A 27,208-nucleotide genomic window follows, 5' to 3' on the forward strand; every position below is an offset into this window, starting at 1 on the left:
GATGTTCCTGGTAGGTCTAAATATCACCAGACTTTTAATGAGCTTGATGTACAATTCTCGTTCACTCTCCTCAAACTACTTCATTTTTCCCCTGTCTGTCTACTTAATTTTCTCATATCTCCTCCATTTAAAACCCTCCAGTCTTTCTTTTTTGTTTAATGTTCCAGTTAATCTATTCATATGAAATTACGCTATAAACTAACACTTCTTTGAGTCTAACTTCATTTTGTTACAAAATTATTTCTTTTTACTAAATTTTCCCATAACTATTACGACTGAGATTTTTATTTCCTCTTCACTTTTGCAATTTTCTGTTAGAATATACAAGCTAAACAAGAAGTTGAGCATTTCATGACAATTAATAATTTGTAATAGTGACACAATTCTTACAATGCTCAGTTAATAAAAAATAAAACTGGTAAAAAAATTACATGTAAAAGTTATTTAATTACACCACTCAGTAAAAAATAATGATAACACTCATCTACAAGGAATTTCATGCTCTCTTTATTTAAAAGGATAGTGGATTTATTATCATATGTTCATCAAATTATAATACTAATATCAAAAGGCAAAATTCAATCCCAGTAAAAAAGAATTACAACAATGTATTGTATAATTTAACAACACACTTAATGTACTAAAAAATAAAAGAAAGTCTTAACACAGAATATTACGTACATGTTTGACTAACAAATGAATCGACATTTTTTGATTGCCATTGACTGAACTCTTATTAATATATGTAATTAATTATAAATATATTTACCATATTTTATAATACCACATTATTATATAATATTTACCACATTTCTGATGTCAGTTTTAATGAAGAAGACAATTTTAATAACTATCTTATCAATCAACTTTTGTTACCCAATTAGTAAATAAATATAAATAATATAACAAACTAAAATTTCATAGCAGATAACAAAAGGTCAAAAGTATTTTAGATCAAACTTTACGATTAAGCCTCGTACCAAACAAATAAAATAAATAAAAAAATAAAATAATTCAATGATTTCTTTTATTTATAGATTGAAAAAAAATCCCAATTTAAGTTTAGGAAAAGACTTTTATTGAAAATATTTTTAAAAACCCGTAAAAAGATATTACTTAAGTCATTCGTTAACACATCATATTGTTAACGAATGAACAAGTGTGACTCTGATGTCTATAGAAACATGGTTTTTACAGTTAACTTAAAATAAGAAGTTTTTCACAATCTAATGATTTGCCTCTTATTGCATATGATGAAATTAGGCACTTTTATGAACTAGAAATGGATTGCTGAGCCAACTTAATGCATACATATTAATCAAAATTTATAACGAATTATTTTCTCTGGTGATGCTATCATCTAGCATCGGTAATTGTAGTAGAATTCTAGCTTATGCTACAATTAATCTGACATTTCTAATTTGTTAAGATATATAAGAAATCTTTTAAAAAGGATTTCATATTATTAACATTATAATAAAACAAAAAAAAAAGTTCTACTAAAATATCTATAGTTGTTAAATAAAAAAAGGGATAAATTTTCAAAATTCATCAGTAATTAATCAAAGGCCTTTGGATTTTACTAAGTGCAATAAAATAATAGTTAAAATTTTCCTTCATAAGTGTCCATGAATATTTTCTATAAAATATTTTCATTCATAAATGTCTGTAAAAAGGAAAATAAAAAAATAATAATAAAATTTTGGTAAGAAAATTTTGATATGAAGTAGTATTTAATATTTACTTTTTTCAATAACTAATCTAATAAGTGTTTTTCTTAAAAATTTCCACAAATGAAAAACAGTTACAAAAAAATGATCTGATAATTTACACCATTTACAATTATATATTAATGGAATTTTATTTTAATTAAAATAATAATTTAATAGTTTATTTTGTCAAAAACAATTCTAATAATTTAAATAAGAAATAACTAGATTTTTAAAAATAATAAACAAAAGAAAAATTTTAATTTCCAGGCAATGACTGATAAGTTTTCAATGAAAACTGCAAATGCAATGTTCTTATCAGATAAAGCAAAAGTAAAAGCTGAATATAAAACTGTGGCTGAAAACAAATATTTTGCTGCAGTACAACCAGTTAATTTTCAAACACCAGCAACAGCAGCAAAAATAATAAATGACTGGGTTAACAGAAAAACTGGAGGTTTCGTTCCAACATTTATAACTCCAGGTAAGTAAATAATTTTTATTTTACTTTGTATCTCATATGAACTATCTACTAATACATTTTGCAAACACAATATTTAATACAAAATAATTTTTAATGAAAGATAATACATGTACAACTAATGCACAATATAGTAATATACTCACAAATAATTTACTTGCTCAAATTCTTTAATAAAACCACTTCTCGTTTGATAAATAGAAGTGACACCACTAGTCACTACAAGCAAGTAATAAGACATAAAAGTACAACAATCTTAGACACAAAGTTAAATGTAGGCTGCATAGGAAGTAAGTGAGAAAACTGTGCATGGTGTTGGACACAAGCCCAAAAATATATGCTACCGAACAACTGCCTAGAAATCTTTGCCACAGGTCAGTATTTTGAAAACTATGTTTATTATAAATAAATGGGTGAGAGAACATAAGACTGCTTGGTAGAGACTACCTGATTTACTTTATGAGTCTACATGCATATAACTTTTCTTTGTGCAATTTCTGTATTTGCTAGATGGCATAATTACATGTAATTGCTATTAAATAGTAATTCTTTTTTATTTAGCATATTTATTTTTTAAAATAAATATATGAAGTGCCTTATGCAAAACGTTGAAAATACATTAAGTGTAATTAAAGACTATGATTTAGTTTTATATGTTGTAATTTCAGATAAATGTACTGTAATTATAATTACATGTACATTACATTTAATTAGATTTATCTAATTTTTATATACTATAATTACAAATACATATATTTACAAATCTTTGTTTTTAATTACACTTCACACATTTATTAAACATCTTGGTCAGACACTTCACATATATATTAAAATAAAAAATTGAACCTAAAATGAGCAAAAATACACAAACACATGTACACTCATATATAATGCTGAAAATTAGTTAATAATTATATTTTGCTGTAAATAAGTAATAACTCATAACTGAAACTAGTTTTATAAATGCACACACACATATTATATATAAATATATATATATAAATTTTTATCTAAAAATTAAAGTCAAGACATACATTATCAACATTCCCTTTATTTTAATTTTTCTTTAGCTTACCAACTATATCAAACACCAGTACAAAAAAACAACATATAAAAAAACCAAAATGAAATTATATAATATAAAACTAAATAATAAAAAAACAAGAATTAGGCTAAACTTAGAAAATGTTAAACCTAAAACTGTACACTTTTTCAAGTGTAAAAATACACACATACTTTTCAAACTAAATTAGACTACCCTTGCAACTGGTAGGCCAATCCAGTTTGGTCAGCACAGTGAATTTAATTTTACAAGTGGCAAAACCTAGGTTTTGTTTTAAAAACATTGATAGGTAAGCTTATCCTTTTTTATTGTATTTATTTTATATGTTTTATAACCTAAAGAATTAAAATTTAAAAAGATATTGAAAATGTATGTTTTTATTTTCTTTTTTTTAAATATTAATCTCCAACTAAGAAAATTTGAACTGCAATGTATAAATTTTTGGATTAAGCAGATTCAATTTGTTACAATAATTTGAAGATATTATTTGTATTTATAAGTAAATTTTACAATACCCAATAAGTTAAACAAATTATTAAAAAAATATTATACACTGGGAAGTCAAATCTCAAAAAATTTGTAGCAAGAGTTATAAATGCATTATGAACACAGATGATCTGATGAATGTATGACATGAATTGAACCTTGCAAAATAACTGCCAAAATATGAGGGTACAGACATGATGACTAAATTAATTCATGACAAACATCATTGATCACAGTCTTTAAAATATGATAACAGCAAAATTATAAAGTGTCTGCTGCTAGAAAAACTACAAATAGAACTAATGAAAGAGATGCACATAAATCAGTGATAAGCAGTGATTTTACCACAGTAATGGCAACTTGGAGATTGTTCTGAAATGCACTGAGAAATAATAAAAAGGCCATATCCAGTGATGTTTTTTATTAATTTTTTTTTTTTTGGAGGGGGAAAAATGCTTTCATGTTATCATCGCCTGAGTCATACAATAACAAGTTCCTTCTTGGATATTAAAATATTAGTAAAATAGGGTTAAAACTATGATGAAAATTAAGATAATAATAGGAATAAAATTGAAATAGTAAAAGAAATGCAACATTTAGAATAATATATATAATGTGAATAATAAAATAATATAAAAATTTATAATGGGTTAAATCTTATTAAGTATATTGATTCTTCTAAGTAACAATGCCCAGTCTAGTACATTCTTGTCACTTCCTAGGATGCGCCACATGTCCCTCAGCAATTCAAATTTGCAACATAAGGCTGCATAAGATCAGTCACAAGGATCAGTCCACAAGGATAAAGAACAGGAAAGTAATTGTAGCTACTAGCTACACAGAAAGGTTTGATTAGTGCATTTTAGAAGAATTAATTTGTTGATGTGCGATTGTAACTGGAATTAAAAAAATCTCTTTAAATTTCTTTAAAATTTGGAAATTCTGCATTAAAAATGAGACTCAAAAACAAATTAGAAAAGGATTGTTTTAAAGATAAATGTTCTTTTACTTAAAAAAAAGAACTTATTAACCAAGAAAAGCATGGGTACAATTTCCTTAAATTACTGATTATATAAACCTTTTTTCTATTAAAAAAAAAGTAAAACTTTGTACAATTAAGGTTAAAGTACGTATTATAACTCATCGCACTGTTTTTGTATGGAAAACAGAATATTTAAATGAAATTTGATAATCTAATATTGCTTAGAACTTTAGTAACAAATAACATTTCTTTTTACTTTAAGATAATTAAATAAAACAGAAAGGATAAACAGGTAACAGGTACCCCTGAGAATTCATATTACGTTGTCCAATAATGATTATATTATTTTCAGATAAAATACAACAAGATACACAGATGGTATTAGTGAATGCAATGGTTTTTAAAGCAACATGGTTGTACAATTTTCAACCAACAGCAACTAAAGTGCAAGAATTTTATGTCAGTGAAACCGAAAAAATGTTTACATACATGATGAACATAAAGGGAATATTTAAACACAGTTACGAACCCACCTTAGGGGCTAGTGTAGTTCAAATTCCATTTAAGGTAATTTTATGATACGATTTATAATAAACAACTAAGATTAAATTTTAATTTCTTTAATCTCACAAGAATTTACTTCATAAGCACTAATGATGTAATTTATTGTTTAAAAGGTTTTCAAGCTGCATAAACATATAAAAATTATTAATTTTCACAATTCAAATAGTCATTAGCAAGTCTCTTCAACACTGTGAACTAAATCTAAGTCATACCTTTGATGACAACCAGGCTACATCCAACTGACAGAATGAAAAGGAAACTTTTATTTCCTTTCCATACTGAAGTTAATAACAAATACATCTCATCTAAATTATTAACATCTAAAATTGTTGTATATGTAAGATGCATTTTTAAGATTTTTAAATTCATTATAGCATATTAAAGTAATTACAGTATTTTTAAGATGAAATGTAATTTACAGAAATAATTATGTTTACAGGATGAAAAGTACAATTTCATCATAGTTTTACCAAAAGAAAAAGATGGTTTACATCAAGTATCAAGGGCTATTATTCATAATCCTTTAATTAGCATTCTTCTTAATCAAGATCAACAAGAAGTTGCTTTATCGCTTCCACGGTTTAAGATAGAGTCAGAATTTGAACTGTCTGAACCACTGAGTGCTGTAAGTTAATTTTTAAAGTAGTTTTATAATACAAATAAAATTTTAAACTAATTAAATCCCCAATCTTTTTCACTCTTAACAAAATCAAATCATAACTAAATCTGAAATTATGAAAAAAATCAGAATGAATTTCCTTTACAATGTAAAGGAGATTCAATAGTAGTTAATGTAAAATTTAGTAAATTATTTAATCAGATGACAAGCAAGCAGTATCACCAAGAGATAATTAATTTTTGCCTTACTGAAGGTTATAAATTGGTTAAGTATTGATCCATCAACTAAATATATAAAGATTCCTAATTAAATCAAAGGATAGATAGACAAGACAGAAAATGCAACAAAATGCAATAAGATTGCTGAATGCAAAAATTAAAATTAGGCCCATTAAGTAGCATTGGTAATACCTATTTTAAAGTGCTTGTTTCATCTGGGTTATAAGTCAAGTCATTCCTAAAATTTAACGATTTATAGGAAAAGCAAGAACTTATATTGGTTTATCTATATAATTGGATGGTTAAACCTAACTCATCTTAAGATTTTTTCACCTAGATTTGTTTTTCATACACACAAGATTGTATAAAGTTTCTGCAAGTGTGCAGTCATATTCCATATAAAAATCTACACAATTAATACTTCCGACTAAAAATTTGCAAGCAGAGATTCTTAATTTACTGATATGAAATTAAATAACAGTTTATTTTTTATTTTTTTTAAAAATATAAGCATACTTTATTAACTTATTAACATAACTTTAAATAGTCAGTTACAGGAAATGTTGTTTTTTTTTTTTAAATGACTGGTTTTCTTTAATTATTAATTTTATATTTATGTTAGCCACAGAACTAACACATTTAATACACTTTATATTTAATACATCCTACGTTTTTGGGTCAGGACCAGATTTTTAGCTTTTTATCTATTGGTGTTCTGAAAAACTATGCTCCAACAACAAACCTTTTTTTAAAAAACAAAAGTTCAATATTTTCTGATAAATACATTTATTTTTTATTCCTTGAAGAAATATTTATTTAGCCAACACTGAAATCTGCTAAATTTAAAGTTGTTCATTATTTTGTTCATCTTCATACTCTACATTCAGTGATATACACTTAGCACTGAATATCACTGTTTATATTAAAATTTATTGAGGAATATTAATTAATTAATATTAAATAACATACATATATTAACCGAAATGTCAATCTAACAATATATCACATTTTAAAGGTCTCTTTACATGCACATGTAGAAGAAGAAAAAAGAAAAACTTGAGGCACACTATTGAAAAGAGAACTGCATTAAATACACTATGACATTCAGATTCAGTTAATTTGTAAATAAAGGGTTATATAGGTCAACTCTCTACTGTTTTATAAGGGAAAACAAAATGTTTTATGTATACATAAATGTTGGAGAGGGGCCTGAGTAAATTGAAAAATTTCATCCCTTACAAGCTGATGGGTCTGCGACACTTGGAATGTCTTGTAGAATACCATTCTGGAACTGAAGGTAAAATGCTACTAATTAAAGCCACATTAAATGAAAAAATACCCTCAGGTTTAACAATATTGGGTACAGTTTAACTGAATTTTGTTGGCATTTATTACTGATCAATGACTATTAGCAGTCAATTCACTTAAAATTTAATTCGAAAAAGAAGTAAGAATATAAATTTGATATAGATGTATGATTGAAACAAGTCTGATATAATCTGTAAAGGAAAATTTATAATATGCTGATAGTGTTAGTAATCATGTGTGAAAAAAATAGTAAAATTTTAATTAATAATAATTTCAGATTGGAGCAAAAACAATTTTCAGTGATATAGCAGAACTACCTAATATAATTGAAGGAAATACAACTCTTAAAGTCAGTACTATGCTTCATAAAGCTGTAATAGATGTGAATGAAGAAGGAGTAACAGCTGCGGCAGCAACTGGTAAGAATGTGAAATGATATAAACATTATAATTTAATACATTCATATTTATGTCAAATGAATATTTTTCCATATAAAATTAAAAGTTAAGAAACTGAATGAATGAGAATTTAAAAAAATTAACTTTACTTTCCCCTCAAGCACTATAGCAGAACTATAGCTTTAGAAAGTAAAGTATTGTAGTCGGTCCAAATTGGACATATGCGGTTTTCACCAGATCTTTACGATTTGACACCTAAGGAACCCAAAAAACTGGATGGAAATTTTCCAGATGTTCATATGTATATATATGTGTGTGTGTGTGTGTGTGTGTGTGTGTGTGTGTGTGTGTGTGTGTGTGTGTTCGGTGTCACATGCTAAATCACTTTATATTTCTACAACTACTGGACCGATTTGATCAAACTTGGTCAGGTTACTTCTAAATATTGATGCCATTAAATTTTTAACTTAAAAAATCAAGGGGTGAGGCTGTAGAGCAAGGTCACTCTCAATATCTCAAGATTTTACCTAATTAAAGTCTTACTTTCTTAGGCACATTTGTTAACAATTTGCAAATTGCACCCCATCCCAAAAATGATCTAAATATACTAGTGGCTAAATGGGTATACTGAGTCATTAGTATCTCCTCTCACCACAAGGAATACTAGTGTAGCACTGACATATAGCTGCTGTGCTGTAGTCATCTGTTATGTTATAACATCATAGGTGACCATTAGAATTAAATAAATGAATAATTATTTAATAAGTATAAAAAAGTATTTAAAGTGGTCGCTAGTACCGCTACACCTGCCTGAATGAAATACAGTATGTGCGGACTCTTTAGTTAGAATTACTGAATTAAACAAACAAAAAAATTATATATTTAAATAAAATGATAAATATTTTTAATTATGTTGTTTGTGTAAGCCATGCATCAGAAAAAAGCCGTGTGACAGGAGAGTCCTACAGCTGTGTTGTCAGCTTTTTTTAATATAAATCTTGGCAAGAAATGAAACAAAAATTTCTCTAATATTATTAAAAACTATAAATAACACTTTCAAATTATATGGAAATATTTCTTCTAAACGAACTGCTAATGATACTATTAAAAACCGTACAACCAGTAACTTCAATGAAGGTACTGAAAATTAGCTGAAATGTTCTCTACGTTCAAATTATTTCCATATAATTTGAAAACAAGTTGTTTTAATTTTTACTAATGTAAAACTGCTATCATATTTTGTTGCACTGTTCAATAAATCATTTCTCATTGGAATAATATTCAATCAATCCATGAGAAATTAATATTGTTCATTTTTTCAATTTAACATAAGATTTTTACAATGTATTCATCCCCACATTAAATCTCTCTTATTTTTTAACATATTTCCTTGTAGGTGGTCCTTTATTCTGAAAATTTTTATAGAATATATTCTTAAAGCAGCTTCTAAAAATTTATCTAAACTGGAAACAAGTTTTTCCTTAACACAAGTTTACATAATTCACTAGATACTAACCTAATACTGGATTATTTCAAGTAAGGAAACTAGTTTTGTGCCAATCTGCAGAACATCAGCTACACTTTCAATAGCTTTACTTGACAGGAAAGAAGATCCATTATTATGTTCTCTTTGGAAATATTCTCACACACCTTTAACTGGAATATTGCCTGAATTCACAGAGCTACTCTACTGTCAAACAACTACACGTTTAGTTTAGAAAATCATATTGATCTATTTCTCATTGGATGAAGAAATGAACTGTAGGATGACTATGATTCCATTGAAAAAATTTTTTACAACTGGGCTTTTTGCCATAGGGAAACTAGGCAACAGCCTAGTTTAGTATTGAAAAAGTGAGTGTTGGTGGTATCTCCCCACATCCTGTTATAAAATGGTAAAAATTCCATAGGATGAGTATTTCTAGTTTAGTGGCCAAGATAGCTGTTAGGCAAATCAGTTACCAACTCCTATTTGAATAAAACTTTAAACCTATGAATGAAAAAAATGTTTAGCTTTAGCTTACAAAACAAATGTTTAGCTTTTCAAAATTACAAGACATAATTAACACTAAAAAAAATTATGAACTGATTTTTTTTTCTATAGTTTTAGTACTTAGAATGTGGCATACAAGAGGTAATAATAATACAAATGAGCTCCACAACATTTTTATTTAGACAAAAATATCACATTATTTATGGCAGTGTCTAAAAAAAATGTGTGTGTGTGTGTGTGTGTGTGTGTGTGTATAAATATATATATATATATATAATTATATGAAATATAAATCACCATCCAGTTGCGTTTATTAACACAGTGCTCAATGTTAATTTTATACATTACTTTCAAAGGTTAATAGTTTATACCTCAAATACAACAAAACAAATAAAATAATAGAAAAAATTATTAGCATATATATGCTAAAAAAGCTTATAAACCAAATAATCACATTATAAAATATTTAAAAAGTAACAATAATAAAAAATAATACAGAGGAATTACGAGGAATATACAAAATTAAATGCAATGAATGTAATAATATTTATATTGGTAAAACCAATAGATCATTTAAAAAATAATTTACAGAACATTACATAGCATATAAAAAAATGGTAAATCTAGTGTATCTAACCATCTGTTAGAATGCAAACCTAGTACTACTGATTGCAAAAACAATTTAGAGATTTTGGAAGTTTTTAATAATGATAGAAAAATGAATAAACTCAAGAAATATTACATTTATAGATATACACAAAAATATAAATTGAACCACCAGATCAGGTTCAAAGATGATGATTTAATTAAAAACATAATAAAAATACAATTTAACGGCTGGCAATAATGACAATAGACAAAGGAAAATACTATGTTTTAAACATTACATCATTCCAGTACTGGACACAGAATTTGCATATCTGTTCATATTAATGTCAAAATTTTTAAAACAGAAAATAATTTTGACAATTATAAAACACATATGTTTTAATGCAGTTATAGAATTCAATATTAACTGAAAATGCAGGACCCCTCAATTATCGGAAATTGATTGTTAAGTTTAAGTTATCTAATTGTGTTTTGGTGATTTATATTTCATTTAATTTTAAATATATACATACATATGTAGTAAAGTGTATAAAAATTCCTTTTATCACCAGGAGCTTTAATTTTGAACTCTAGTAAAGTAGGGAATTTATTTCACATCCTATATATTGCTAAGAAATAACTTAATTTTTTTTTCAAGGGAACCTTCATCAATTTGTCACATTTTCTGCTTTTTAAATAAGAAAAAAAATATTACACATAATTTTTTTTAAAAATGGCTACTTCAATTAAAACTAAAACCAATTTTGGAAGTGACCATACTCTGTCAAGAATAAAAGACTAATTACAAAAATTGTATTACTATGTATAATTAACAGTATTAAAATTGTTATTTTTATTAATTTTTTTATTTTTTTTAGGAGCAGCTGTAGTGCCATTAATGTCACCATATACAGTAAATTTTATAGCAGATCACCCATTTTTATTTTTCATATATAATAGTAAATCAAATATTCTTATATTTGAGGGTCGTTTAAATAAACCTCAAGAAGCTAGTAAAGACAAATTTAAACACATACCTCTTCAACACCCAACCTCTGACCCAAAATTAATTATACCACCCAATTATCAACAATCAACAGCATTTCGAACAACAAATGAACAACCCGTACGTACAGGAACCTACCAGTCACAATCACCAGTGATAAATTATTATCAACCAGGAAGTGCAACAGCTGATCGTGATGCAGTAAAATTTATGAAATATTAAACATAATTAATTCATAAGGTACCTGCAACAGTCAAATGCAACTTACTCAAACAAATCTGACTGAAAATAGATCAAGTTTTTTCACTCAAAACTAAAGCATTAAGATATCTAGAGCTTGAAAACTGTCAGATCCCCAGATAAAGAAACATTCATATGGGTGATGATTTTACTTATAAATATTACAGAAAATCATGTAACTGAATTTCATAGCAATTTACAATGTTAACTATATGTTCTCGAATTTTTTTTAAAGATTTACAAAAATACTATAGTTAAATAATAATTAGCAAACTTTTCAGATACCAGTGGAATTTTTTATTTAATTTTAAGAGAGCTTTACAAATATACATATATTATATTATTAATATCAAGTATTATGATGTAAAGCTTTTAAAGTAAACAAAATGTGTCAGATGTAATGTCACAAACAGCCACAAAATTTAAAGTTCCTGACTAATGCAGAATAATATTATAATTTTCAAATGCTCAATAAAGTGAATTGTATTTTTTATTAAAAGAGTATGTAAATGAAATGCTTATAAGTAGTATAATAATTGTAATAATACTTTGTACAGTGGCCATATTCTAAAAATAATAAAACTGTAAAAATGGCCTAATGTAAATATGTGCAATTAACATTTTAATTATAAGCAGATAGAATAACAAAAACTATAATATTAATAAAAGACCTACTCATATATTTTTTTTAAAAATAAAGTTTCTGTAAAGAGAATTTTGGTTAGTAGAATTTGTACCCAAGTTAAATAAATAATGATGAATAAAATTTATGTAACTAATTCTTTAACTCCATAGAAATTGATAATCAAATGAAATAAACAATGAGATTTAGATTAAATCACTAAAATGAAAAATACAAATATCCTGTTTTTGAGAGTTTTATCTACACTGCCAAACAGCTCTTATCATACAGGATACCAAAATACAGGTCTGTAAAAGGCCTTACAAGGCTGTAAAATTATAAAGATTTCAAAGTGGAGTAAATATGTAATTTTTTATATTAAAAATGAAAACATCAAAAACTCATGACAGGCAATTCCCATAAAGGTCAAACACTGTCCAGTAACAACAATGAATTATTTCACAAAAATGTTACCTTCCTAAAGAAAAAAATGTTAACTAATTACCAAATAAATGAAAACATCTGAAAACCAGCTGCTATTTTCTTGTAATAAAAATAAATTGCCTGTTACCAATGAGGTGAGTAATTAAGCATTATTTCATAGAATAACAAAGATAGCTATGTTAAAATGCATAATCTTCTTGCTTTTATAAATTTTTCAATTAAATTTGACTGTTTTAATCCCACCAATTGGGATTACAAGTGTATATTTCTTTGTTTTCTGATTGAATGATTAATACTAAAACATTCTGGAGGTCTTCAGATACTTAGTCCAGCTTTCTTGATTTGGGACAAACAGTCAGCTGTTTTCATTGTTTGTATGAGTTCATCTGTAGCCTTTTTGACTTGAACCACCATATTTAGATGGTATGAAGTTGATTGAAATTTTATGCAATAATAACAAACACTGGTCGCCAGAGGAAAGAGACTTTATTAAAAAATAAAAGCAAATTTCAATAAAATTATTACACTATTCATACATTGTAAGTAATTATTACAAACAGTTACATTTTAGGACACTAACTAAAAGTGTATAAGAAATAAAATATATTGGACTTTATGTTTAGAAGCTTATTTAATAAACCCTTTAGTAACCTAACACTTGTGATTTTATACATAAAACAGACATGTAATATAATTTTAAGTAATACTTTGCCAATTAAAGAAGTCCTGTCACATGAGCATCATAGAAGAAGACTGAAGATTTAATAACATCAGTTACCTTGGCTAGCTGAATTTTTTAGTTGTACTGTTTAGTCAGACATCTGATGGAGAAGATACCATATAACGGCACATTACTGTTATTAAACAGACAACTCATGACCATTACAAAGTATACAAAATCCATAAGAATCGAACACTATTAGAGTTCAATATCAACGTTTTTTATAGATTTTTAATATCAATTTCTGAAAACCCATAAACTTGGTTTTATTTTTCATAAATGACACACTTCTCAGGACCGAACTAATAAACGTTACTAAATATTAATAGTTAGAGGCTATGGCTAAATATATAACATTTTATTAATATTTTTAGAGATGTTTAAAGTAAGCTGCAAAGTTAAAAAGCAGAAGTATAATCCCTGACAAAAACAGATTTTTAACATATAGCAGGTATAAAATTCTTTTATATCAGTAATTTTAATTAACAAAGATATTAGATTGTTACCAATGCTATGAAATTTATTAATCACTCCAAACTTAGAGGAATTCATTCTATCAAATTTAAAATATTCTTCAATAAATACAAATAAATTATTCTATGTGATAAACCTATCATTATCTAAATAACAATATCCTATTTTTATACAAACAGATCACCCAATTGTAAATACAATTACCATACGGTAACTTACCTTAAGCTACTCTAGTAAAATACATCTGGCCAAAAATATAACAGTTGGTCATTAGTGAAAAAAATATGATGTTACAAAATATAAAAGATTTATTTATTAATCCGTATCCTATGAAAGAACAGTAAAGGCTTAAACCTAATTAACTTGGGTTAACACCAATTATCAAATTGTCAAGCTCAGGCTGATTTGGTCCCAGGAAACCTAACAATCAAATTATACATCAATATAATAATGCATTCAAATCCAATTAAAAGTTACCAATATCTTGAAATGAATTTGCTCTATGATCGTGATTTAGCAGAAAAACTTATTCCTCATATAATCACCTCAGAACAGGCTTGGCCTGTTCTGATTTAAATACCTGAAGAAAAGAAATTTGTTACAGCATAAATTTCACCTGGTCAAATCAATATTGCTGATCAGTAATGTATAACTCCCAAATCAGATAAGAGATGTAAAGTGAAGATCAGAAGGTGAAGATATATTTTAATCTCCCAAGGAAATACTGAAAAAACTTTACGGAATCATTTAAAAAGACTCCTTTGACTGAGGTACTGAACAATGTCAGGCCTCTCTATTCATCCATTCACTAAATGGGCTTGTAATTGGGTGCTCCAGCATCACAGAACTCAGGCATAATAACAGCTGATTGGTAATAGAATTAATTGTCATATTGATAGGTTATCAGCAAGTGTTTTCTGATGGCTTCATTTTTCACACTTGTTTTTAATTTAAATTCTTTTAAAATAAAAACTAATTAATAAGTACATACAAAAGATTTTTTCAGAATCATTTGAAACTGTTCTAGGATGCTAAAATTTCATAAAATTAAACAAAAAGTGATCAAAAATGTTTACAATTATGCTAATATCTTTACTTATTATAAGATATTCTGGAAATATCACTTATACAATAACATGGCAAATAATTGTATATCAGTTTTTTTTGTTTTTATTATGTTTTTTTAATTTACTAATGTATGTCAAATATTTGAGTAACACTCACATCATAAAAGACTGGTATCTTTTTATAAGAGCTAATCAGCGATTAATTTTTTTTAATATAAATTAATTTAAATAATAAAAATACACCAAAAAATAAAAAACTTACCAACCATGAGCAATTAAACCTCAATTGCATTAATGACAGATTTAACTATCTTGCAGCTTGAATAAAAAATAAAATAAAAAAGCTGAATAACTGAAAAACTTCTTACCTGTTGGGTAAATCGGTGAGATTACTATTGATGACTTCATCAGTTCAAAACCTGGTACTACAACCCACTCGGATATTTGATGTTCAGTTTTTCCCTCTGGAAACGGCTTTTCTTTTAAAAGTATTCCATACATCCGCTGTCGAAGAGGGCAGTAAAGCTAAAAAAATTAAAACGTCTTAATTAGAAGGTAAATTTATTAAAATATTAGTTATTGATAAGATATTCAAACACAAATATATTAATGCAGATTTTATCAATTTATTAAAAATATGCAGCCTTATTTAAAGGTCACTACTTAAAAAAGTAATTTTAAATGGAAACCTTTTTAATTGTGTAAAACTAATTCAGAATGAGTCAATGATTATGAAGATAGTTTTATGATTTACAAAAATCTTTAGAAAGGCAAACTTAAAAATACTTTATTAAATACCTACTCCCTTATACTTTATTAAATAGTATGCCTTGTTTTTTTTAACTTGATACAGTGCTTTGAAGGATATTTAAGAGAAACTAATACCAAAGCAAGTGCTTGGTAAAGATATTTCAAAGCATTGTATCATGTTCAAAAAAGCAAGGTATAGTTTACGGCAAATAGTATTCAGAAACTAATGACTTGTTTCCTGTTCTAAAGGAAATTTACTTCTGTCGTCTTCTACAAGTATTCATTCATAGTCTCTTCAAAAAAATTCAAATATAATAAATAAAACAAGAACAGTAGAGATTAAATATCATACAAAATCAATAAGTAAAATGCTACGGGATAGTCAGAAGTGAGTGATTAGAAGAGAAGTTAGAATTAACGACATCAGTAAAAAAGATGCTTGAAAATATTTATGGTAGTTCAGGCATGTGACTTGAATGGCTAGTGGGAGAAGGGTAAAGTAGTTTATGAATGTAGAATGTGTTTTTTTTTTTTTATGTTAGGGAAAAGTGGAACAGATGAATACAAATTTTCTGGTGCTATGGTGACAGAGAAGAGAAAACAAACATAACGAATTATGAAAAAGCTTTAATAAACAAAATGAGTTGTTTAAAAATTAGAACAGTTGCTCATAACTAGAACTAAGCATCTATTACTTCTCATGTATGATACTTTTGTATAGAAGCAATAACACAGGACATCCCCATAGTTTTAATTTATGTTCAAATAATCTAATCACAATCCATATCAATAGATTATAAAGCAGAAATGGACTGCAATCCACAGTAACAGATACTAATACAGACAATATTTTTAATCCTCAGCCTGACAACTGGAAGGTCATTAATCGAGGTGGTATGGCTACAATAAAAGTTCAAGAGTGAATTCATCGCTTAAGAGAAGTGCTATTTAGATAAATGTATTTTATAATGTTATAATCCTTTAGATTGGTATTATCTACTTTTGTACTGTGTATAACTGTTGTACATAACTAATTTGTACAAACAAATTTAATATAATAAACACATATTGCTTTTCAAAGCAAAATCAAAGTAAAATGAATTATGTGATACTAATAAACCCCTCAATATAACTTATTTTAACCAGATGTTTAATGATGCATTAGTTAAAACCTATTTATTCTTTGTTGGCGTGTGAAGTTGATTCACAAATTTGTATTAATTTATTCTATTGCTTTTCTACAAAACTCATCATTTTTTATTTCTTTATATGCCACTAAAGGTTTATTTTTATTTCAATTCCCTGATTGATTTTACTCACGTATTCTTTGGTAGTTATAAAAATAAATCCCCAAATTAGATCATTCTTGATCACAACTATTAATTGTGAAAGATCTCTGATAAGAGTTTATTGTACACCGAATTGGAAGTCCCTATTACTCAAGGCTTCCAATATCCAAAACCAACTAACATTGAGTTACCTAGATCAAGAGAGTTTGTAATGTAATTCCAATTTATATGGAATAATAAGTAATAAATAAATAATATCAATCAATTCTTATTTACAAATAATTTGTAAATAAATAAAATAATTCTTTCCTTCCTTGCTATTCAATATTTTTTCAATTATTTTCCTATAAGTCGGTAGACTTTCTATTAATTCGTTCTTTTACCAGATCCCTTTCCTTGAAAGGGAACTACATCATGCTCTTTCTGAAGTATCATACAAGTAGCACAGATAAAGTCAAAAAATAAATGTTGTAATCTGAAACAAATTCATGTATTCATTTCAAATTGTTTTCTAGCAAAGGGGATTGAGAATATTTCATTCACTACACAGTGTAACTAGCTCAACTAAATTGCTTATTAGAAGGTGAAAACATTACGTCATCCCTTTCAAATTTGCTTATTAACAGCATGGAATTTTCAAAAACTGAAAACAGATTTACTACATTATTGTTTCAAGCACATCGAAAAAGAAAAAGGATTAATCAACGCAATGTTAGAAATCTAGCATTTTCCAAAAAATTGCCATGTAGAAACAGAAAACAAATAAATAAATTAGATTATTATAAATATTGATGTGCTTAAAGGTTTAAGGAGTAAGAAACTGCAACTTTCATGCTCAAAATAAGCTTGTTAATGCAATTGTTTAACAGGGAAAATAGTAGAATTGTGTATTTTAAATTACACATTTGACTGGTGTAATTAAATCATAATGTTCTTACCTTGATAGAATTTTTAACTTTATTTAATACAATCACTGAAATACTAGATAATTATAAAAATATTACTAATAATCCTTACTTGAGCGGCAAAAGGCATATCGTTTGATCTGTAATTCTCTAATGCAGTACTTAATTCAAAAGGTTGTCCATATACAATTGCCCAAACATGAGCTGATGTTAAACCATTACGATGTCTTCTCAATGCTTCACGGACTATTTCTTTCCATGATTCAGTTTTACAATCCAACTCGCTAACTATACTGTCATCAGCTAAAAAGAGAAGAGGAAAAAATAGAAAGAATTCAATTTTAACCAAAACAATAACATAAAACTTAGTAAATTCAGCCAAACTTCATAATGTTCATTTTTACAATTTCCAGAGAGTTGTAATTTGAAATTAAAAAGAGGTGAAGTAAGATAAGATGCCAATACTTAATAAACTGATTCATAAGAAACGAGAATTTCTGTGAAAGAACTGCGTGCTAAATTAATATACAAAAAATCATTATACATTATAGATATCATTTTTACAATGTGTGAAGTTTGCATGGTGAGCAAACCCAAAGACAGAATCAATACTTCTGAACAGGAATTCAACTGAAGAAACTGTAATTTATATTTTGCCATTATGCTGGTAATCATTGTAGCAGTCTATTAGTGTTTGTAAACAGTAACCAAAACATTTAGCTCAAAGAAGAGTAAAGTATGGTAGCTCTACAACTGATTCACATTTCATCCTTTGGAATAACAAAATATGGTTAAATTCACAACAGCACTCAATGTTTAACAAATGTAGAGCTCTTTATTGATTAATCTGGCTCAAGAATTTTTATTCTAAACTTCAGTAGACAATGAGGTTAAAAAAAGTTATTACTTACTTAAGGATGCAATGTCTGTTATATTCAATTGTTATTTTTCCAACTAAACTAAGTTAACACCTAGTGGGACTTTATCAAGTTATCCAGAAATATTTTTAAAAACTCATGTACAAAATGAAAAAAAAAATAAAGCAGAGATGGTAAATATATTGGTAGACTTGTAACTTGTTTTTATATTAAAACAATAGCATATTAAAATAGTAGAAAAAATAAAAACAAGAATGTGTTTCACAAGTACAAATAAACTCAAAAATGTACAAAAAAGAGGAACACGCACTTTATTAACTGAAGAGGTTGTAAAATGAAACCTCTTATTTAATTTTTTTTCACTAGATCTTATTTACATTTGTAGGAAAATGCAGTTTTACTGTTAGAACTGAAAATTAGGGATTATTACCAGCAAGTGAAGCAGTGTAATCAATCACAAACATAATGAACAAAATGTTATTTATGGTGCTATTTATCACCTTGGAAAAGAAATATTGATGACTCACATGAGTTTATACAAATTATAGTTTTTGATAAAAAATTTAAAAGCAAGGTCTTGATAATTGATCACGATTTTTTGTCCATCAGTAAAAAAAAAGTTTTGAATAAAATAATCTTCACTTTGAAGTTTTGTTTGTAGCTTATAAATAATGCCCCTAGCAGGAGGATTCCTGCCATGATATATGAAAATAAAAAAATTATGTTTTTGCCACCTATCCACCTATCATTTTACAACCTATAGAGATGAGGGATCTAAACTGCTTTTAATTCCAGCCAGTTAAACATAACTTTTTAACCATTAAAAACATTATTAGTAATGACTTGATTTCAATAGCAGAGTCCTGGAAGAAATTCAATATAAAAAAATGTACTTAAAAATATTCAAGTCATAGGAGCAAGTGGCACCAAGCTAAAAGAGCTGTATGGAAAGAACTTTGACATCACTCTAGAAATGGTTTTGTAGGGTGCTAAATAAATGAGCACAAATTATGGAACTTATATTGTAAAGAATTAAGCTACAAATCCACAATGCTGTATTACATGACTGCCAATTTAAAGTGCATGAGCTTGTTGACATTGCAAACATCTCAATGGACCATATCAATCCATAATCAATGTTTTAGGTATGAAAAAGCTATTGAAATTTGTTAGCATTCAACCAAAAATGTATTCAACTGGACACTTGAGTGTTTAGATTTATTTAAAAGCAATTCCATGAGTTTCATCAATGTTTTATAACAGTAGATGAATCATGGATATACCATTACACATCAGATACCAAACAGCGGGTGGGGGCTGGTGAAAGTGCACCAAAGTTAGCAAAAACTTACTCTGACGTACATGAAAATTTATGACTACAGTTTTTGGGGTTCTCATAATGTGGTTCTCATTAACTGCTTGGAAAAAGGCAGGAACATCAATGGGAATTATTATGCTTCACTACAGGACCAACATAAGGATATCAGGCTTAACGTCCACATCTAGCCAAAAAGAAAGTGCTCTTTCCATCACAGGGCCTGCATCCGTCTTGAATTGTTGCTGCAATATTCCATGATCTATGATTTGAAGTGCTTCTACATGTACGTTTTTCACTGGATTTGACTCTCAGTGATTACTTTCTCCACCCAAATCTGTAGAAATGGCTTGCTGGATGAAGATTCACTTCATATGAGTTCAAAGCTGAGATAACTAGTTATTTTGAAAGTTAGACAAATTGGATTATACCGAGGATATTAAAAAATTGGAAATTTGTTTGTCTAAATGTATAGAATTATAAATGTGGCTGTTGAAAAATAAGTTTCTGAAAAATCATTGTGTTTTCTTTGTCAGGCCAAAACAGTTCTCATATTACTTATTACCAGTGAAAGAGATTCTTATTAGCTACTAAAGAGAATGTATTTACAAAGAAATAAAATGTTTGTGTAAATCTTGTAACCAACCAGTCAAGATATGAAATGCAATAATATAATGTAAAATAATGTCATTTAGAAATTACATCAATATGATACTTACGCATAATTTCCAAGTATTAATTTATCTTTACTGCACAAGCAATTTAAAGAAATACTTAAAATCAAATGGTATTATTTTATATTTATAAGGTATATATACTGTTACAAATTGCAATATGAAATGGGAATAACATACCACTTTGTTAAAGCAACTATTGTATTTTAATAAATAATTACAACATAACAAACAACAAATATAAACATATTGCAACCAATATAATGTAACTACAACTAAGGCAAGTAGTTCTACTGAACTGAGTTACTTTTTTATAAAATTGAAAATCAACTCTTATATCTGATATGATTACATCTTCACTGTCAATGCTGTTAATAGTGTTAAGCCCTAATGAATTGGATTGATAAGTAACTAATACCTAGTACCTATTAATGCTTAAGTACGTAAGTACCTATTCATTTATATTGTACGTTTTTGCCATTCTCTAATAGGTTAACATCAGAAAAAGCATCCAATTGTAAAGATCATTGCCTATAAAATTGAAAAACTGCAAAACATAATTGAAGACCTCAAAAGTAAAATGCAATTTGGTACTTTTTAATAATTTTCCATACAGGGTTTTATACTAAGTAAAACTCAGTTATTTATAATGGTCTTTTTTTATTTAATGGCAAATAATACAGAGGAAATCTTTTATGCACAAAGGTTCTCTTTTCTTATTCTAATTTGCATGTAATATCTTCCTTACATCATCCATCAGAAATCACATTTTTAAATTCCTTCCGCCTTTCTTAAGAAGACCCACAAAAGTAAAGTAGTTAGCAATGTTTTACTTCATCATGTCTTCTAAGAAGTATCATTTATCAAAGGATCAAGGGAATGCATCTTTCCCTCTGTGAACCCAAATTGGTCTTAATCTAGCACATCTATTTCACATTTTACCTCCTATACATTAGCCAAGTTAATGTTCAGGACAAACTGAAATGTTAAACTGGTGGAGTAATAATTCTCACACTTATCTGTTTCTGTCTCCCCCAGGATTGGAAAGTTTAATTGTTAAAAACTGAAAACACTTTTCCAATTATCAATAATGTTCTTTTAAAAAATAATCTTTACACCTGTTAGATCCTTTGCAATGTGGAGAACTATAAAACCTTTGTGGTAAATTTTAGAGCGAGTATGAACTTAGATGCATAGGTGATGAATTGAAACAATGCCTTGTTGCTTATTGAATTGTTATTTAATTTCTTGTCGTCTTGACATTTCGATAACATGTAATTGAACATCTAACATATAACGTGACACATATAATTCAACTTAATAACATATAAGTATACAAATAAAATAAGCGTTCATCTGAACATTAGTATGCGTGTCCATCCGGACTGAATGTACAACACGACCGCTCTGGGTCAGATTCTGGCGCCGAATGAATAGAAGTTGCTACATCATAATGACCACTCCTTGCGGTATTATGACGAAGGATCGTATGATTATAGCTTGCTGGGGAGCTCTAGCCCTCACTAGGTAGCAGCACCCGACGACAAAAGTGGAGCGTAACAACACCATTATTACCCTTAAAATTATAAATCTTCAAAATATGAAACCCTTTAAAACGTTAAAATAACTTTAGATTTATGCTTTAAATTAGAAGAATATAAAACCATTAAAAATAATTAAAAGAGTCCTGGTCAAAGGCAAAATATATTTAACAATGACCATTGTTAGTGCCAGAATGGACACATATGTCAATAAAGATACCAGAAAAACTATTTGAATGTGTTCCAAAAAATGCCAAAATGCGCAAAAAGTGGTTACAACTTGCTTGCTGAAATTCTGATGATATAACGAATAATTCAACTGTTTTCTTCTGTGAAGACCACTTTGATGTAAGTAAACATATTATTATTATTTTTATTGAATATTTCATTATAAAGACATAATATTTCAAGTATGGATGGTCTATTTTACCAATGTGTTTGAAGTTAGAATTCAATGTTTTCTTACCTAAGGGGAGTCCTGAGTCAGGCCTGACTGGTCATTTAGGTGCACTACTGCTCTCAGCTTAACCCAAGATCATGTTATTTTATAATATGTAAAATATGTTAATACAGAGAATATGTCAAATTACTGGTATATTTTCTAATCTCAAGAATTTTTTTTATAGTTGCATCAACAATTAAAGTCATTGGTGACTATCAGTTAATGTAACTGCACCAGTAAATGTAACTGCACCAGTAAATGTGTAAGATCAGATACCATTATCAGATAGAATACAAAAATGTAATATGGAAGTTGTAAAGAATACAAAAATGTAATATGGAATTCGTAAAATATCACAATATCACTTGATATTATAATAATTAATAGTTTCAAAATAGCAAGACACAAGAATGCAAAAGAACGGCAATCAATGACAGACATATTTACTGACATGCGACGTCATCATAGATTCAGCCAATCCAGACAATTTTCAATCACATGGCACCAGCTAAAAAAAAAAATAATACGTTTTTTCGGGGTTTTTTGGATAAATAATCCAATATTTTTTAATCAGATTAATGCAAATCGCTTTTATAAGCCATATAATAATTTATGCGGATATGAATAATTATGAAATTTTACACACTGACAAATAGCCTCTATTATGTTGTTTGTTAAGATTTATGTATTAAGTAACATTTTAATGTTAAAGAATATAATAAGACAAAAAGATAAAGCACATTCTGGATTTGTTTATAATTATTTCAGTAGTAATCTTTTTAAATCTATTTACTTGTTAAATGTTACTGATAAATAACATCCAATTACTGGTAAATTCTAAGTATTTTTTAGGATAGCAAAATCATAATTTTTTCAAAATATTATGCCTAATATTTATGAAAAAATATGATTTGAAATCACTCTAAAACATAATATGTAATTTCTTTACATTACATTTTAATTGTGTAATTTATGTAACCTACATCTTTATGCATGTATGAAGTTAATTACTGTAAAAAGCAATTTATATTTATAAAAAAAAAACTTGATATACCGGGTGACAAAAAGTTCAAGAATCTTGGACTGGAGTTTTTTTTAAATATTTACATATTATATCATGTAAATAATATTAAAAACAATTAACGTGTGAGCGAATGAATGAATATCATATTGTATTTTATAATGAACCTAAATGACAATATTTTAATTAACTGTTATACCTGGACTAGAGATCGGTTTATAACTTTCAACACTGTATTTTATGATAGATGATTTTGATGTATCACCAAAAACCTCTTCTGCAATTTTATCATAAACTGTCTCATCATCATCATTTATTTGTAAATCATTTATAAATGCAGCAACTTGTTTAGCAGTCTTATAGTGATTCTTTTTGCTGATTTTTGTATGAAATTTCTAAAAAATACACAAATACAAAATTATTTTTAGTAGTGCTATTAAAAAATTAGGTTTTTTTAAAAACTATTATTTTTTTAAACAAATTCTATTAATTATTCTTTGTAATTAACATTAAGGAATCACATAACCAACTTAACTTCACACTTGGAAAAAATGTGAAATACTGTCTATACCACCTTTAACAGCAAATACTGTATTGTTAAAAACACCAACATGTATAATCAACATCTGGATTCTGTGTTGTACATCTTTTTATAGTATTATTTTTTGTACAGTTTTATCATGTTACTTTCTAACATTAATTGCTGACCACAGTATCAGAGTGGTAAGATAATGCAATTTATCCTTTTTGAAATATATACATTAATGAATTGTTGTATTATTTAAATTCATTATTACTGCCTGTATTATTATGTAAACTTTACTGTATAAAATTGTTCAATTTCACAACATTTAACTACTATACAAATAATGATTTTTTGACACATGATTTAATTTTAATAAAAAAAAAATTTTACTCAACATATGAACAAATGAAAGGAAATGTAACTGAAAATACAGAAACTTTACAAATTAATCTTCAGAAAATTAAATTCCTTAACAGTAATAAAGAACAATATTGTTTGCGAAAATGCTATAGAAGCTGATTTAATGATAGCATCTCCATAGCAAAAGATGTAAAAGTGATCATAACAATAATGAAGACATCAAAATTCAAAAAGATAAGGACCTTATTTCAAGTTCAATGATACTTATTTAATGAGGAAAAATCTGATGTATACCAGATGACTTCCTTGTACGCCTAGTAAATTACATATACACAGTTTTTTGAAATGAAGAGTACATAAAATTTTATTTCGTTAATAAGTTCTGAAATATTTCCAATTTTTTTTTTTATTGTTATTATTGAATTATTTATCGTAAACCATTTTTTACAATCAGAAATTAATAATTACTAATAAATCAATAAATTTAAATTACAAAAAAAAGGAAATGAAGTCTGATTCGAAACGATGTGGATTCCCCTTGTAAGATCTAAATATTTCATTAATTAAAATTTTATTTAACTATAACTCTGGAACCAATGAAGAAAATAAGTACCACTTATGATATATCATTGAAAAGCTCTTAATGAGGGCTTATTAGTGCAGTTAAGAAAAAGTTCAAAATCAAAATCAAAAAAAATGTTGAAAATCATCCTACGGCTAATCGTTATGCACATACATATGTCACGCCGAAACTAGTCAAAATGGATTCAAGGGTGGTCAAAATGGATATTTCCATTGACATCTGAAAACCAAAACTTTTCACAATCAAAATACTTCTAATATGTTTAGAAACACTATATGAAATCTTGGGAAATAATGGTACACTGCAATGTTTTATTGAAAATATTTTGAAAATTTGCTTTCAGAAGAAACAGCAGAATGAAATTTGGATAAACAAAACCTTAAAGGAAGTCAAGATAATTACATGTAAAAGTTTTACATGATGTAGCAATCTGCCAAAATCTATTTTTAATATAAATTTCGAACATAATACTGATGTAAATGGTTAATTTGAACCAAGTTTCCAACTTGAATTAATCCTCTAAAAATGTCTTAATACTAAAATATATCATAACTGATTAAAAAAATTAATAATGAAAAATAAGCAGTACTCACAGTTAATTCATTTTTCTTGACGATATCATTTCCCATAAGCGTAGCCAAAAGTGGTAAATATTTTTTATCCAGACTTAAAGCCACAGCTAATTCAGATCGATCATACAGTGTTGTTTCCATAGTAGTTAACCGTAAATTTGCCATAGATAAATAATACTTTGCTCCTTCTAGTATAACAAAATCAGTGTCTTGGGCAAGTACAGCAAAACAGTTTTCTTTTCTAGCAAATTCAGCAATTTCTTCATCATTTTCTTTAACTGACACATGAACCTAAAAATAAATATTCAATGAAATTTTAATTTGTAATTATATTAACTCATAAGTTAATTATTTAATAATTAAAATTATTTTCTTGTACTAATAGAAACTCTACACTACAACAGTGCTTGAATTATGTTAAAGAGATGCTAATCAAACAGTAACAATTGTTTAAACCTCTAACAAAAAACAAATCATATTTTTGGTTCTTATATATAAAAAAGTCAGACTATATACTGTTGTATAATAGTTATACAATAAACAAAATAAGAACTGTGGTTAAAAAAAAAAACAATTTCTCACTATCATTCATTTTAATGCAGCTCTTGTCCAATATAGAATTAACACTTCTTTTTTACCTTACTAACAGTTATATCATAAAAAATAAGTACTTCACCAAACAAAACTTTAAATCAAGAAAAAGACTATTTCTTCAGAGTAATTTTATTTAATTTTACGGTGCTGACTCATTCTAACAATTTTAGTATAATTAGTTGAAACTGTTGAAATATTATACTGTTTGTTAATATAATGCCAAAAAGCAAATAAAATATAATTTTACCAAAGAATAAGGTTACAATTATATCAATGGTTAAGAAATAAATTATGCAATTTTCAAATTTAAGGACATAAAAACTTTCAAATTTATTTATTTTTTATTAATAACATCAATCAGAATAAGTATACTAAATGTTAAAATGCTTCAATCTGTTTTTGGATATGGAATTCTATTTAAAAAACATGAACAAACAAAACCACAATTTTATAGAATTATATTTATACAAATTTTTTCTTACATTGATATAAGAAACAATTTTGTACGTTGGACAAAATTGTTTAAGGTGGTTATTTTGTTTCAATAATATATGAGGGTTATTTTTTTCAAGGTCCGATCGGTCACGAAATTAAAACTACAGTGAAAATAAAAAATTTGTTATTTGTAACATGTACTTACATAGTTACACTATTTCTCTACATAGTCGCCACTCCGATTTAGACATTTGTCATAGCATGGTACCAACTTTCCAATACCCTCGTCATAGAATAGAGCCACCTGTGTTTTCAGCCATGTTTCTACGCTGGTCTGCAG

General features: G+C 27.0%; 2 protein-coding genes across 2 annotated transcripts in view; one reads left to right on the forward strand and one right to left on the reverse strand.

The window, feature by feature from the left end:
• The window catches only part of LOC142327294 (uncharacterized), a 70,760-nt gene extending 57,423 nt beyond the window's left edge, over positions 1-13,337 (forward strand). Inside the window, exons 11-15 of the mRNA XM_075370198.1 lie at positions 1,980-2,193; positions 5,074-5,288; positions 5,725-5,910; positions 7,708-7,849; positions 11,288-13,337. Of these exons, the coding sequence (XP_075226313.1) occupies positions 1,980-2,193; positions 5,074-5,288; positions 5,725-5,910; positions 7,708-7,849; positions 11,288-11,637 (1,107 nt within the window). The 3' untranslated portion in view covers positions 11,638-13,337. The remainder of the gene's footprint in view (positions 1-1,979; positions 2,194-5,073; positions 5,289-5,724; positions 5,911-7,707; positions 7,850-11,287) is intronic.
• Positions 1-27,208, reverse strand: part of LOC142327295 (constitutive coactivator of peroxisome proliferator-activated receptor gamma-like) — a 106,613-nt gene that overhangs the window by 73,426 nt on the left and 5,979 nt on the right. The window contains exons 3-6 of the mRNA XM_075370199.1: positions 25,861-26,130; positions 23,998-24,193; positions 18,040-18,230; positions 15,352-15,508 (exon numbers count right to left, since the gene is read on the reverse strand). Coding sequence (XP_075226314.1) covers positions 15,352-15,508; positions 18,040-18,230; positions 23,998-24,193; positions 25,861-26,130 — 814 coding nt within the window. The remainder of the gene's footprint in view (positions 1-15,351; positions 15,509-18,039; positions 18,231-23,997; positions 24,194-25,860; positions 26,131-27,208) is intronic.

This window comes from Lycorma delicatula, chromosome 7, assembly GCF_047948215.1.
Source record: "Lycorma delicatula isolate Av1 chromosome 7, ASM4794821v1, whole genome shotgun sequence".
Classification (NCBI taxonomy): domain Eukaryota; kingdom Metazoa; phylum Arthropoda; class Insecta; order Hemiptera; family Fulgoridae; genus Lycorma; species Lycorma delicatula.